Source organism: Cataglyphis hispanica, chromosome 23 (genome assembly GCF_021464435.1).
Source record: "Cataglyphis hispanica isolate Lineage 1 chromosome 23, ULB_Chis1_1.0, whole genome shotgun sequence".
Lineage (NCBI taxonomy): Eukaryota > Metazoa > Arthropoda > Insecta > Hymenoptera > Formicidae > Cataglyphis > Cataglyphis hispanica.
Genome location: NC_065976.1, coordinates 3,727,360 through 3,742,391, shown reverse-complemented (window position 1 = coordinate 3,742,391; position 15,032 = coordinate 3,727,360). Strand labels below are relative to the sequence as shown.

The 15,032-nt window shown below is 37.0% G+C and overlaps 1 protein-coding gene across 4 annotated transcripts in view; it reads left to right on the top strand.

The window, feature by feature from the left end:
- The first annotated feature begins 364 nt into the window (after nucleotides 1–364).
- The window catches only part of LOC126857815 (cysteine-rich motor neuron 1 protein-like), a 263,792-nt gene continuing 249,124 nt past the window's right edge, over nucleotides 365–15,032 (top strand). Inside the window, exons 1-2 of one of the 4 annotated variants that reach the window (XM_050607586.1) lie at nucleotides 365–485; nucleotides 11,030–11,172. In XM_050607586.1, coding sequence (XP_050463543.1) covers nucleotides 11,151–11,172 — 22 coding nt within the window. In that variant the 5' untranslated portion in view covers nucleotides 365–485; nucleotides 11,030–11,150. Of the gene's footprint in view, nucleotides 486–4,219; nucleotides 4,867–11,029; nucleotides 11,173–15,032 lie in introns of those variants that run through there. The other 3 variants (XM_050607588.1, XM_050607585.1, XM_050607587.1) reach the window with 3 other exon arrangements.

The window sequence follows — 15,032 nt, the reverse complement described above, 5'->3', positions numbered from 1 at the left end:
TCAGTCGGTTCTCGCGCCACGTAACGATAGGATCTCGCCATAAATATCCGTAGATTAATTTATTTTACGAGGTAAGTTTAGCCATAATTAGCCATAATATTTTTATTTTTGCAACAGATTCCAACATATATCTTTAACGATAACGATAAGCTGATATAATTGTCGTGTATTCGTAAACGATTATCGTTTCTAATCATGTTTTCTCAAAGTCTGCAAAAGAGAAAATGGCACTGAAATCTTACTTTTTGTATTTTTACTAATTTGTATTACATGCTTTCAGTCGTTTCTTCACTGCGGATATTCGCTTTCATCTTCGACGACGATGTTCTTCGATGACGAGCGCACCATGTCTGTTAATGAGATGGAGATTTGCAGTATGGGATTTTAACGAGACAGAAAGCAAAGGAGCACTTTGCCATACAAACGGCCAGCAAGGCCGTTAAGAGTTAAAGCGATCATAGGCAACTAAAAGCAGATAATCACAGGTAATGCAAACACAAATAAATATGAAAATAGGCGAGAAAAAATAATATTGATTCTTTAAAATATCAGTGGATCATTAATTAGATGATTATATAAGAAGAAAATTTTTTAGAGAGTATTATATCTTAAAATATTATTAAATTATTGATATTATTTTCATGTGTTATTTAAAAAATCTTCATGAGTCTTCTTTCATTACTCGCTATTAACAATAAGATTAGAAGCTATAAAGTGTTTTATTTTTGTCGTTTATATTTTAATGACAAATATTTTTGACCATTTTATATAATTTATTAAATTAAAATATTTTGTCTTTGTTAGAATTTAATGAATTTACGATATTAAATATAAAAAAATTAATGAAATTTGCATGCAATATCAGTTTAAAATCGATCGATCAAAATACTCTTAATATTTATAGTTACTCATAATTACAATTTTCACTTTTTCATAATTTTTAGATTATTCTTTTTTTTTGTTAGATGTCCTTAAATCTTAAATCATAGCTTACAATTATATATACAACTTATATATTACAAGTAAATTATTATAGTAATAATTAAAAATATTGTCAAAAACATCTGAAGAGAGAGAATCACACACAATCAATAATAATTTAAATAAGAAATTAAATAATAAATAATAAATTAAATAATAATATTAATTTTTTTTATGAGTAGAAATTATAATCTAATTCATATCTTTTCCTTTTATACATTACACCTAATACTACGTATATTGTTTTGAAAAAGGAAGATCTCGATGATCAATGACCATCATTCAGTAAGCATTAGGGACGAGTTATGGCGCGTACACGCGCGCGAGAAAAATTGTTCGCGAGAGCGCAAGGTGAAGAGGGCGAACACCACCGTCACAGGTTTCGTCGCGGGCATTTATCACACTTAGGATCCGCGACTCGGCCAGAAGAACGTTGACAACCGGTCTCATCCGCGAGATATTACCCGGTATTAGACGACGTGTAAAGCGCGACTCGCGCGAAAATGCTATGAGCGAGGATGTACACCGTGTTTTGCACGCGTGTTCTCGCACAACGGGCGCTTCTTCGTTGGATAACATCTGCCGTGTAATTCTCACGCATTCGCTGTCAACAATTTGTGATATAGAAATCCGCAACACATTCTCAGAGTATTCCTTTTTTTTGTTAGACATCCTTAAATCATAGTTTACGACTTATATGTATATTACAAGTATAATTTTGTCGAAAATATCTGAAGAATCACAATCAATGATAATTTCAATAATAATTTGATATTAATTTTTTGTTTTTATAAGAAATTCTAATCTAATACATTTTTTTAAATATCTTTGTCTAATTTATAATTAAAGTAATGTTAATTTGCAATATAATCAATATATATAAATAAATTGAAAATTATAATATCATCATATTATATTATGATATTATAATAGATATTATTATCTAGCATATTTTTTTGTTATTTGTATATAATTTGTAATATATATATATATATATATATATATATATATATATATATATATATATATATTATAACTTACAAAAAACAAAAGACTGTATTTATTTAAATCATTGTAACATATAATTCTTTAGATATTTTTAACAGAAGTATAGAAAAAGATATATTAGGGAAAGATTTAAAAAAAAATGAAGTTGAAATATATTAATGCAGACCAATTGTTGGCGATTGTTAATAGTTGCGACGCTATTGTTACAGCGTTCCGGTATAGTACATATAACAACAATACCGACGGTACAATATAACGAACGGATAAATTCGCGAGACACAATCGCACAGCGTTGCGTTAATTAACTCTTTACAACACCACCAATTAAAAATCATAAACTGGGCAGGCACAGTCGCGGAAAGTTTACCTGCGGCGTTAGAGCGCCGACGCAGTCGCGTCGCGTCGCGGCGCCGCTTCGGCTTCGGCATCGGAGTCGGAGACGCTGATCGTCGTTGCGGCCGCGGCCAGTGCACGTTCATCTCGAACGCGGAACGCATCGTGTGTATTACATTTCGTTACCGAGTGTTTCATCGAGCGATCCTGTCGTGTGCACGATGTCGGTACGGCGTACGTGACGAGGGGGAGATCGGTCGCGATTCTATTATGCGAGCCAGCGTTGCGTCGAGGGGAAAAGTTTTCGCGGAATGATCGAATCTTCTCGTTCCTCGATACCCGGCAATTTTTTCTTTCCCTTGATACTGCTCGAATAATTTTACGCGTCTCCTTCCCTCCGAATTATTCCGATTGCTTATACTAATCCTAAGTTTGTCGGAATATTTTTGCGCGAATATCGAATGCAAATTTGCGTCGACGAGTGATCTTTCGAGTCGCAACTGGTTCGATATATGCTAACTGTATATTTCGATCTGTAACGCAGTTCTGTAATACAGGTGATACGCTACCTCTTTAAAAGTGCAATAGCTTGTTTGTTACAGATTTAATTAACGCGAACGAACGAATGAATGAACGAATGTCATTCCGATTTCTTAAAGAGAGCTTAAAGGAATCCAGGTTTATCTAACTAAACGCGACTTTTCTTCGGAGATGCGTATCTTCACAAAGGTCCTATTCACACTTGTTGCTATTAAAATTCAGTTTTAGAAATCTCCAACCGAAAGAGAAGATGACATCTCTTTCTGATGCAAAACAAAATATCTAGCAAGCAACTTTGAATATTTCCCATTCTAGTCATATTCACATGTAATAGCATAATCTTATGTCGACTCCCATTCGCTATCGATGTACATATATATGTAAAAAACACGCGTATAATATTACATATAATAATACATATAAATAGACGTGCGCCCTCCTTGCATCTACGCAAGGTTCAAGACATTTTCGCGCTTTCGTCGGCGCAATACCTACGGCAATATCTACCTGCATCGCGTATTTACACGGCAATGCGGATGTTCGAGATATCTCCCTGCCAGGATATATGTATCCGAGTAATTTGGGCACGCCGCAAGTTTACCCGATGCTCGACAACTTTTTGATGTGTCCCACTTCATGACTCTATCCTCTGGGATAAACTGTCCACGGTTGATACATACACTTCGCAGTGCGCTATTATAGTTTTTGCGCTAGTATAGTTTTTCGACGAGCCATTCTCCGTCCAAGAGTTGATCGGGTTTACGCATCTCTCGTTTAAATGTCATCCAAGAAGCTTGATACGGTGTTTCCTGTCTACGGATCTTTTAAATAATTTTATTTACCGCAGACATTAATGTTATGGAGATACATAACATATATTTATAGTTTGTAATATTTTGCTATATATATATATATATATATATATATATATATATATATATATATATATATATATGTGTGTGTGTGTCTGTGTGTGTGTGCACGCGATATACACACTTTTTCAATTAAATATACATCTTATTAAAAACCATTCTCCTTTATACAGATATATTTTTCCACGTTTACAAATCTCATTTGGCATACACGATTTTGCAAGATTCTCGTTGAGACGTAAAGAAAAATGAGAAATGTCTTAAGGAAGCTCTGATTTATTTCTGATTTTAAGGATACGAAGCTATTTCTCTTCTCCATTTGCTTTTAAAGCGCATCTAATTTGTATCCGCATTGTTTGCGAACATTTTATTTTCACACATACAATACAAAATTGGGATTAATTTTTACCGTCTGACACGACGCTATTAAGCAATTTACTGCAAAATTGCGAACACATCAAACGCTTTTGTTACATTATTTCTGTCTTTTTTTTTTCGCACAGTTTAATCTCCCTTGAATCCTGAACTTATCATTATTAGCGCCGGATATTTTCGGCGAGATTTACTTCCGCCAGCGCGATTGTTATCCTTTCCATCCGGACGATTATTCTGCCCGCAAAATGGACGTGCGCGATATTCCAGCGAACTGCAAGCGATAAAATGTAGATCGACACATCTCTCTTTACGTTTCTCGGGACATTATTCAACGGCTGCGATCACGTGCGTCCCCTCGTGACTGTCTTCCTCTTCTGCCAGTGAACATCTCCTTATCGCGCGCGTGTGACGAATCGAGAATCGAACGAATTCGTATCGTCAAACGTCTCGCAAAGTGAAGGACATCCTTGAGCGCGATGAACATCCCCGCCTCGTTTGGCTTGTAATTGTGCGAGATCGAGGATATTGTAAGACCGAGAAGAGGGAGAGGAGAGAAAGGAGAGGGCAGAGGAAAACCGCCGACAGGGCGGCCGTCGAGAGGGACGAGAGCAAAATGAGGGCTCCGTTGCTCCTCTTGGGCGGCATTGTTGTACTGTCGCTCGCGGTGGCGAGAGCTCTCGTGTGTGTGCTCGCCGCTGGAGTGCGACGTTCTCACCGACGAGGACTGCCCCGGAGGCCTCACCTGGGATCCCTGCAGGTACAGACACCTGCGTTTACCTATGACACCGCCCGGTGGGAGCTCAAAGCAAAGCGCGGCTCGATACCGGCGATGTAGCCGTTCGGAATGTAGCCATTTGTGAGCGTTTCCTATTCCTGCCGAGGAATCCTTTAACCTGGGCAGGATAACGCGGCGGAAACACGGGTTTAATATTCTCACCCGGTGATTTTGTATCTATAGGCTACCTATTTCGCAATATGCGAAAAAGCTGAGCGCGCGCGGGAGGAAATTTATCGTCGCGAGAAATGGTTTAATAAAGTTTGAGAGGAAAAATACACGTATAGGGAATTTCGTTACGCAACTCGCATACGATATTTGCATAATAATTGCCGCTACATCTTCTTCACCGCAAGGATGATCCATATATCCCTTGTGCCGCGCGAAAGCGTAATTTTCAATTCGCCTCTCTAAAGCCTCGGACTCTTTGTGCTCCCCTCTCCGTTGTAGCGGTTCTGTTCTAGCTACGCCTTGTAATTAGTTCCGAGTATAGCGAGCAATTAAAACACACGGCTACAATAAGGCCCGCTACCTGCGCCTTTTTTTTTCTTCTCTCTCCGCGCGGCAAAAAAATGCCGTCCTTTGTTGTTCGTCCACCTTTGTACAACGCGAATTACGTTTTCGCGTTAGCGAAAGTCATTGGTGGAAAAATCGCATAGACAGGTATAAGGGGGGTGGGGGGGGGAGAACGGGTGAATCCGCGAGATAAACCGCGCATCGGGAAAGGAATTGAATGCGTTTAAAGAGCGGCGTAGCGTTCAATCGGAAATATTCTGTTTTGCGATAGCGTTTATCATCGACATGTTCGATGATATCTATACGGTCGACATGCGAGATCTATGCCCTTGGATCTATTTTCGCCCGTTCATGCAGACAGACGCACGACCGATTGTTACGATTATTTTCTACACACACACATACATACGTAGTTCATATACCGTGAAATTCGAATAGGGGATGAACGCACACCTGAGTTTCAAATACTTGGGCGCTGTATTTCATTTGGCTCGAGCAAACAACCTGGTGCAAAACAGGTCATCCGCGCTTGTTAATGCCGGTGCGTTAAGAATAATATATAACGAAGTTAATAAATAACTAGACGCGCGAAAGAAAGATTTAAAAAAAAATTCTGTATTCGAGGAAATAACTTGCGCCAAGATCGTAAAGCTGTATAGTTATCGCTGAGTTTCATTATAGCATATCGTAGCAGTTTATCTTGCATTCATTTCATGAATTATCTACTTTGCGAAGAAATATAACGTTATAATATCTTGTTAATTATTATTATGGAAGTCGCGTTTATGTCGTAAAATATATACAATCGTATCGTATGATAATGTTACATAATAAAGTGCGTCGTGCAAACCGCAGTCTCGCAAATATTATAGCCTTTTTAATGTTTAAGAGTGAGAGAAAGCACCAGAGATACATCGTCTTTAATAAATATATTTGCGAGAATAATACCGAAAAAGAAAATAAATTCCGCTTCGAGCGAGGGCGTATCGATGAGTGCAGATCGATGGCGATTTTATTTCAGTTTACGATAACAATGGATTGCAAAATCAGATTGACGATCACGTCTATGCGCGAGTATGAGTATTTATATATGTAGAGCAAAGAGAGAAAAAAAAACAGCGTATGCGTATGCTATTAATACACAAAATTTGAATTTCACATTTGTTGCGCAAAAATGAAATCTGCCAACTAGATTTCTTCCGTTAAAATATACGTGAATGCGTGCCGCGTGTATGTGAACATATATATATACACACATATAAAATGATATAATACACATAAAAAAAAAAACTTAATCTCTACATCTGGGGATCAAGTTCTTTCAAACACTTAACTTATGTACGAAGCTATCGCGTGTATCGTAAAAGTGATAATATCTTTATACAGAGATACATGTATCCATGTAGGTCAATCTTGATTATAGATATCTCTGTTAGATACTTATATGTGTACTTAGAAGGCAGCTTCGATGACTCAACGACTTCATCCACACACATACACACACACACACACACGCACGCACAGTTCGGCCAGGTATATATTTTGTACAATACGCAATTAGAAAGCCTTTCATCTTGCCTATATTCACGAGTTAGGTGAATAAGACAGGTCTTTAAACCTGTGGCTGCTCGAAGCGTTAGAAATGTGCGGTGAGATCGAGATTCATTTTCTTCCTTTTCTCTTTCGATTCTTTACGATCAAGAAAGTTACTCGTAAGATGAACAATTTCAACGTAATTGCTTTTCAAGTGCGAGACAAAGATTGATGCTCGTGCGGGAATCGAATAAGAATCGCGTCGGCGATTGAGAAGCGTGAATTGAGATCGAGCTGTGAATTATGCGTTAGATTAAATCTTTGAATAAGGGACGTGAAACATTTCGCTTGGGAAATAGATACGGGGATAGATATACTTATACATTATCGGTAACTGTTTCCTTACGGTCTTTTAGAGACGGACGGTTTGCTTGCACCATCGCAAAGGCGGATTCTTTACGAAATTCATACGAGACCTCGAGAAATCTTCATGCGCAATCTTATGCGAAAGCTTATCTACCAAACGTTCCGTTTCTCAAACTCTCTCTCTCTCTCTCTCTCTCTCTTTCTGTATCAGTAGCGTTATTTCGCTTCGTATTTCTACAGTATTTCACGGTACACACGATAATACAGTCACACACGCGCCTCGATATGTACGATATGCTGATTCGAAAATGTTGGAATTGAATTTCAAAGGGAAGCGACGCGCCCGTTTGCGGAAATAGAGAAAGAATTCTTTCGGAGTAGCTTCGGACAGTTATAGCATCTTTCCCGAGGGCCCTTTGCGAATTCAATAGGTGTAGCTAACGTTTATTGCGTGGAATTTCCGGAAGGAAAGTTTTTATACGAAAGAGTCCCGGCGATCGGCCATCGAAACGGTATCGACGCGATAGCGGAGGATAAAGTCCGGGTGTAGTTTCAATGACGGCGCGGTAGTTCGAGGGAAGAAAAGTTATACGCGAGTCGAGTTCTCCCGCACGTACAGCAAGAATATTGCTTTATGCAAATTTTTTCCAGTATCCCGAGACGAGACGTGTCGTCGCGGTAACAGGCAATAAATACCGTGGATCGTGTCGACGACACGTCGGTGAATTGCTATCATCATTATGAACGACGTTGACATTATTACTTTTTTACGCGTGTCCATTTCGCGTCATTTCGTTTGTAAGTATATATATATATATATATTATATATATATATATATATATATATATATATATATATATATATATATACACAAGCGATATCGAGCGCGATATAAAAGAGGGAGAGGACGAATCTCGTGTAATTTTTGCGGACGCAAAACTGTGTGACAGTGCTATTATGTATGCGTAACGCGTTTCAATGTGAAATCTCTCGCGTTTCTCGTAAACTTTCAGTGAAACATTAAACACCGGTTTCAAATCATTTGGAATCTGAATCTCATCACCCCTCATTGCTTTCATTGCAGCTGCGACCGGTTCAATGGCACGATCGGACTAGCAAATCTCATCGAATGTAATCTTATCGTCGACTCACGACAGAAAAGACCGCTTTATTACAACTACGGTGAATTGCTGTAGAAGTATATTTTTATTTCCCACCTTTCCAATCTTAAAGAAAAATCCGATCGCATTCTCGATTTTAAATAAATCGAATAATACAGTTTGATGCATTTTATGATATCTTTTTCGAAGAGATTGTCATTGACATTGTATTAATCAAGCAATAAAATATTAATAAAATATTTTTTCCCGCATTCGAGCAACAATCTCTATATTTTTCTTTATTAGAGATATCGAGATTATGTATTTTAAATTTATAATAAGTAAAAATATTTGCTTTGTATTTTTTCAATCTTAAAGAAATTAAATTTTCAAATCGTCAAAGGGAAACTATATAACATGTATTTAAAATATTATTTTTGCAATTATTATATGGAAACAATGGTGTCTTTTTTTACCAAACATTGCGATTGGATTTAAAACTCATGCTTGTTGGAAACCGGCAATATACCGTTGCTTGCATTCTTCCATTAAATAATAACGGTATATGAAAGGATACGCGGTGTACGGAACGGAAATCCTACACGTTCAGCTACGTATTAAAAATTTATCGGAAAATATTTAGCATGCAACACCATTATTGGCCGCGGCTGTTGCGAATTAGAAATCGCCAGTTGAAAAAAAATTATCCTCCTTTTGACGTGCGCAGAGATAAATGCATTAGCTGCGAGCGCTTCATTTTTCAAATCTACTTCGGTGACATTAGTCAATGTAAGAAATCAATATAAGATAAATTTGCATTGTTTTCTTAAACAAAATATGCAACCATATTTTCTAAATCGATCATACATTTTTTTAAACATTATGCAAATCGAAAATCAATTACGTTTACTTACGTTCGATGACGTACAATTTTATTTCATCGCCATGTATTATCTCTTAACCCTTTGATCTGGTTATATTATTTTCTTCCCCACGAGCTTACGTTCTTGTGTCACATAAAAATGCGCAGAACTGAAAGGTATATTAAGGGAAGTAGATTGTTTAGCGCAAAAGCGACAACGAACATGGAAGGCTCGCTTCTTCGTCCGCGCTACCGAGACAACGTAATAAAATTCTTGGTCGCAGTTGACAATTTTCCGCGAGATTATTTTCCGCGCGATGCACCGCAGGCTGCGCCTTGAAATTCCTCCCATACTTTTTTCCACCGCAACTCCGTAAGACTGCTCCGCATTGTTGAGCATACTACGCGCCAAAGTGATATGCATTCGCATTAATATCGTAGCTTCTCCAATCTCTTATATCTCGATCCAAGCCAAGTTTCTTCGGGATAAAAATGCAAGTGTCATCGCGACAATTTACACATCGGATTGTAAATTCTACAACGGTGTACAAGCGCTGATTCTAAAGTTTCGTACAGATAAAAATTTCCAGTAAATAAATGTTTCATATAATTATAAATATTTTTCATTAATATTATATATTAATTATTTAATTAATAAATTATAATTAATTATTAAGTTACTTAAAATATTACATTAACGGAAGGTAGTTAATATTATTTGTGTTACTGCAGTTTATTCCTAGGAAGATTTTGAAGCGCTTATCAAATATTAATAACTGCTAAACTTTTGAGCCACACGTAAAACTGATAATTACAGCTGATATTTACATTAAAAGTATCTTGTGAATATTTTTCTCAGCGTAAAAAATGTGTGTGCATTTCTCTCCAGATATGTATTTATAATATATTTATAAAATCTGTTTTATTTTTTTTTGTACGTTCACACGGGGTATACTCCGGGATTTTTCGCTAAATTATTGCAAGACATTTTTATTCGTTGACAAAGCTGATAATATGGCATTAGATCATTTCGAAGTTCATGTCATTGTTCTCCAACATGTAACCGTTGTTTGAAAATGGACACAGACAAAATCATACCTTCTCGTTTTGCGAGCGTAAACAAAGATATAAGACCGCTTATAAGAAGCGCTTTATATCTTTTAAAGCGTTCGTATCCCTCTCGTCGCCCGCAGGATTTCTGAGAAGAAAACAAATGGTCGCATTCGAATCGAAGCAATCTGCTTGGCTGCGATGCACATGTATCCACCGTCGCTTGTTCGTTTCGACTACCTTATCGTTTTATAACAATTTCCCGCGCAGGTCGTTTTTCGCCAATAAAAAAAAAAAGAGAGAGAAAACAACAGATTGAGAGGCCAGGCATGCGAGAGCTGAATATATTCCTCTATATATTTTGCCGGCGAGCGACAACAACAACAAGGAGAAAGAAAGAGCTAATAATACCATTTGTTTATTTAGAATAGAGACATTTTTTTGTTTTTATTGTTAATACGTTCGAAATACAAATTGTTATAGGAATAACAATGAAATTAAAGATCTTTCTAGATAAAAATATGTATATATAATCTTACCACAACGCATGATACGCAGCTAATTATAACTTTCCACTCGAGTGATTTTATTGGCCTCAAGTTTCTCGTCGCGTAAACTAACTTTATTTGTGTATCGAGCGTATGGCTATATTTTTTCTCTATATATATATATTTATATTATAAAATGATTGAGCGTAAGTTTTTTATGTGTTTACAGGTGTTGCAAAGTATGTGCGCGTGTCGAAGGCGAACCTTGCGGCGGTCTCTTCGGTTTTTCGGGCAGCTGCGCCGTCGGTCTGCAATGTGTAATCACGAATCTACTACCCCGCAGTCGAGAAATGGACGAGGGCGTGTGCACGAGTGAGTATTTACGTGAGCATTTTGATTTAAATTGAAATTTTTGAAAACGACCAAAACAAAATGGATCCTGTGTAAATTTAATCACTTATGTTGTTCGGTCGAGCGCGCGTTTCGAGTTCTTTCAATCGATGCGATTGCAATGCCGATAGAAATGCTAATAGGGACGCACGTCGATGCGATCCCTTTACTGCACTTTTCTCCTTAGCGTACTCTAATACCAATCGTATCAATAAAATGTGGGAGATTGTTCTATTCTTTATCTTAAAATTAAATTACGTTATAAAAGTTTCTTTAAAAGACGCCTATATAATGTTTAATCTTATTATATTTTCATTAAATTTAAAATGATTTTAAATATTTATATTTTTGTGAGATTCACAAGAGATTTCTATTTTTTTTAACAACGATAAAGCTAATTTTGTTACAATTCCCGGAATAACGAGGATTACTCGTATATTTTTCTGTGTTATATTCGCGCTAAATATATAGAAATAATGCGACGATTGTTTTGTCACGAGTAAAATGCAACGCATTTAATAAGCGTAAAATCGACAATAAATCTTTGTGTAAAATGTTTCCGTCGTAACATACGCACACACGTTGATACGATTATATCGAGAGCGTTATTTCACTGTCCCTTTCGGTTTATACTCTGTGTGGAATTATATGCCATTCGGAGATAATTGGACAGCTTGGCATTAGAGAGAAACTAATCATGAGTGACAAATGACAGTTATGCAGTTGGTATTTCAACATTTTTATCCGCGTGAACGATTTAACAGCACGCAAGCATTGATTAACTCATTAGCATACACTGTTTTGCATTTAATAATCGATAGTATAACCGAGAGGATAATAATAAATATCTAAGAGATGCGCCGCGCGTGTATCGAAAATTTATATATAAATTATTCTACATAAAATGGAAAAGTCATAAAAAAGAGAGAATATATATATGTATATATTAAAATCTCGTTAATCTCGTAATATCGGGTTACATATCTATAATTTTCATCGAGCGCGATACCTTTTTTTTTTTTTATCTTTTCCAATGTATGACAAGGTCAAGTAAGATAGAGGCTATTAGTTATCTGGAGTAGCATAATGATAAAATCAATAATTACACTGAAATAACGAGAAAATGCAATATTTATTTAACGGTTTTTTTTTTACTATACTATTTAAGTTGATGTTTTTGCATAGTAATATCAATTCAAAGCAACTTCGAAACTACGAAATACCGTGGTGTTAATATTTCACGATATGCAAACCACGCTTACAATTTATATGAAACAAGCAGCAGCATGAGCATAATACACTGTGCGGTATCACATGTGTTTATATGTGTTAAAGATGTACTAAGACCGATCGGCAAAGGCACTTTAAATCGGCGAAGTCGTTTTTATCCGCGTGATTTTTCTCCGCTTGCTCGAATTAAAAAAATATTACGGCGGTCGCGGAGAAAAAGATTGCACCGTCGTAGTTTTCTGAAACTCTACTGTTGGGACTCTCCAAATGGAAAAGTTAGTTTTAGGCAAAGTCATGTTTGCGTGAACACATTACTTTTCACTTAGGAATTTTTCGCCGCGCCTTGTACGTGCCAAGTATTTGGCACGTATTTCTGCCCCGAGAATACCGGTTCATTGTATGCGTATTCGTTCGAATTTTTGCGAACACGTGCGCAAATCATTTAAAGAGATTTTTCTTCTTATTTTAAATATTTAATTGTAGTGATTATTTAATTATAAAAATATGATATATATTCACTTTTTTATCGTTTGCAAAAATATTACGCTAAAGCTCGCGATTAAATTAATTACGACAGTAATCCATTGCGAAAATTCTTTCTTTACGATCTTTTTTTCCTTTCTGTAACTAGTGATAAATTAACTTTCCTTCGTGTCACATGGCTGAAATAGATAAGCCACGTGAAGCGCTTTAATATCGGTCGTGCGTTTTGATCAACGCATTGATATTTATCGCTACAGGAAATAAAAGAAAAATCGAGAATGAAAACTACATATTTTAACTTTGAAACTTCATACGTTTATTTGTACGCGTTTAAAGGAGTTTGAATGCGATGAAACATCCGGTATACTTTTTAGAGAAGTTCTCTCTACGACTTTTTACACGGATTATTACTCGAAAACTTTTAGCTCTCGTTATGTATATGAGAACTTGGGTCGGCCAATTTTTTTAACGATCCTTTGATTCGATTTCCGTTTTATCAAATAATTAATTATAATTACTTCGTAAGAAGATGTTTGCATTTTTCAATTCATTATCGACTCGCAGATGCGCGTTTTCTTTAGGCGCGATCGTTATTCACAATCTGTTTCACTGCGAATCTGCGTAACTCCTCTCTTTCCCCTTTACCCGCTGTCTCTCGATGTCCTTTGGCTCTTTTGAAAAAGTTTTTAACGCTTCGAATAGAATCGTGTCGGCGGATCTGAAAGTGAACGATCCCGCACCACTCGCGAATCTAATTTAGCGATTTTTCAACTTGTTATAACTCGTATTTTCCAAACTTTAGCCAAACGACGATTTTAGAAACTGGAAGAGGAACTAATTAAGGACCATTGAAATTTGCAAAATACTTTGCGAAAAAAATATTCTTCGGTCTCAAAGACTGAACTTTTCAGTCCGATAACTTTGTTCTAAGAACAAGGTTTAACTATTGTTCAAATTCAAAGCAATTCAGGAATTCAAATATCGAGTTTCTTACTCTCGAAAATTTGATCAAACAATTATGTAAACAAATTAGGGAAACACATCGCGCAATTAATCTCTATGTATACAAATAATAATACACAGCCGTATAGAAAATAATCAATAATAAATCAAAATTAGTGTCGCAATTTTACGATTATAGTCTATTTCTAAATTAATTAATATCATTCTTAGCCGTTCAAAAATATAGATTATCACACATTCTGCGTGTAATCTTTCTGTTTGTTTACGACATTTTAAAATAACTGCAATAATTGTCAGAAACGAGACGGAAAAATTCCCAAACGGCAATGCTCTATGAGTGCGTTTACAATTTCGGATTTTATTAACAGGCTCGAGAGAGCGTTGGGGGTTGCCGTTTCCCCGTATGGCGACGTGCCAATTCGGTCGCGCGCGCAACAATCATCACAAATTTTCGCTCGACCAGGACGATCCCCCGTCGGACGATCCTTTAAATTGACGAGCGGCTCGAAATACGAAATATCGTCAATATTTGGACTGCATTAACAACGCGCGGACGGGATATACATACATCCCTTTCGCGCGATGCGCTTTGCGATCACGCGCCGCGCCGCACCGCGTCCGTCCGTCCCGCATTTCGCGCCGAAATATACGACGACGTGCCTAGATTTATCGACCAGCATGGGAACAAGTGTAGCTGTTTAACGGGAGGGGAAGGGGGGAGGGTACGAGGTAGGGATTTGACTTGGAAATTTCCATGGATCATCTCGATTTCCAAAATTTCGAGCCACTGCACTGGGCTGCATCGCGTACATACAAGCGCGTTTTTTCTTTTTTTTTTCGCGTCAAGCGATAAAGCTTTTGTTCCGCGTTAGGAGGGAAGCGAGATGGGGATAGACGCGGAGGGGGGAGGGGGAGAGGGATAATTCGTTTCGCGGCGTTTACGCTTCAATGATGGTGCCGGGGCGCGTGAAAATGGACGCACTTGTGTGTTTCGAGAGTGATACAGCTGACATTTATGATACTTCACGTTCGCGTATTTTCATTGAATGCTACAATATATCGCTGCGAATTAATTATATTTATTTGATGCCAGGCCGCTCTTTTGATGTGACGTTGTTGTTTGAATGGCTGCCGCATAAAAGCTATCTATGCGTCGGCTTTAATAA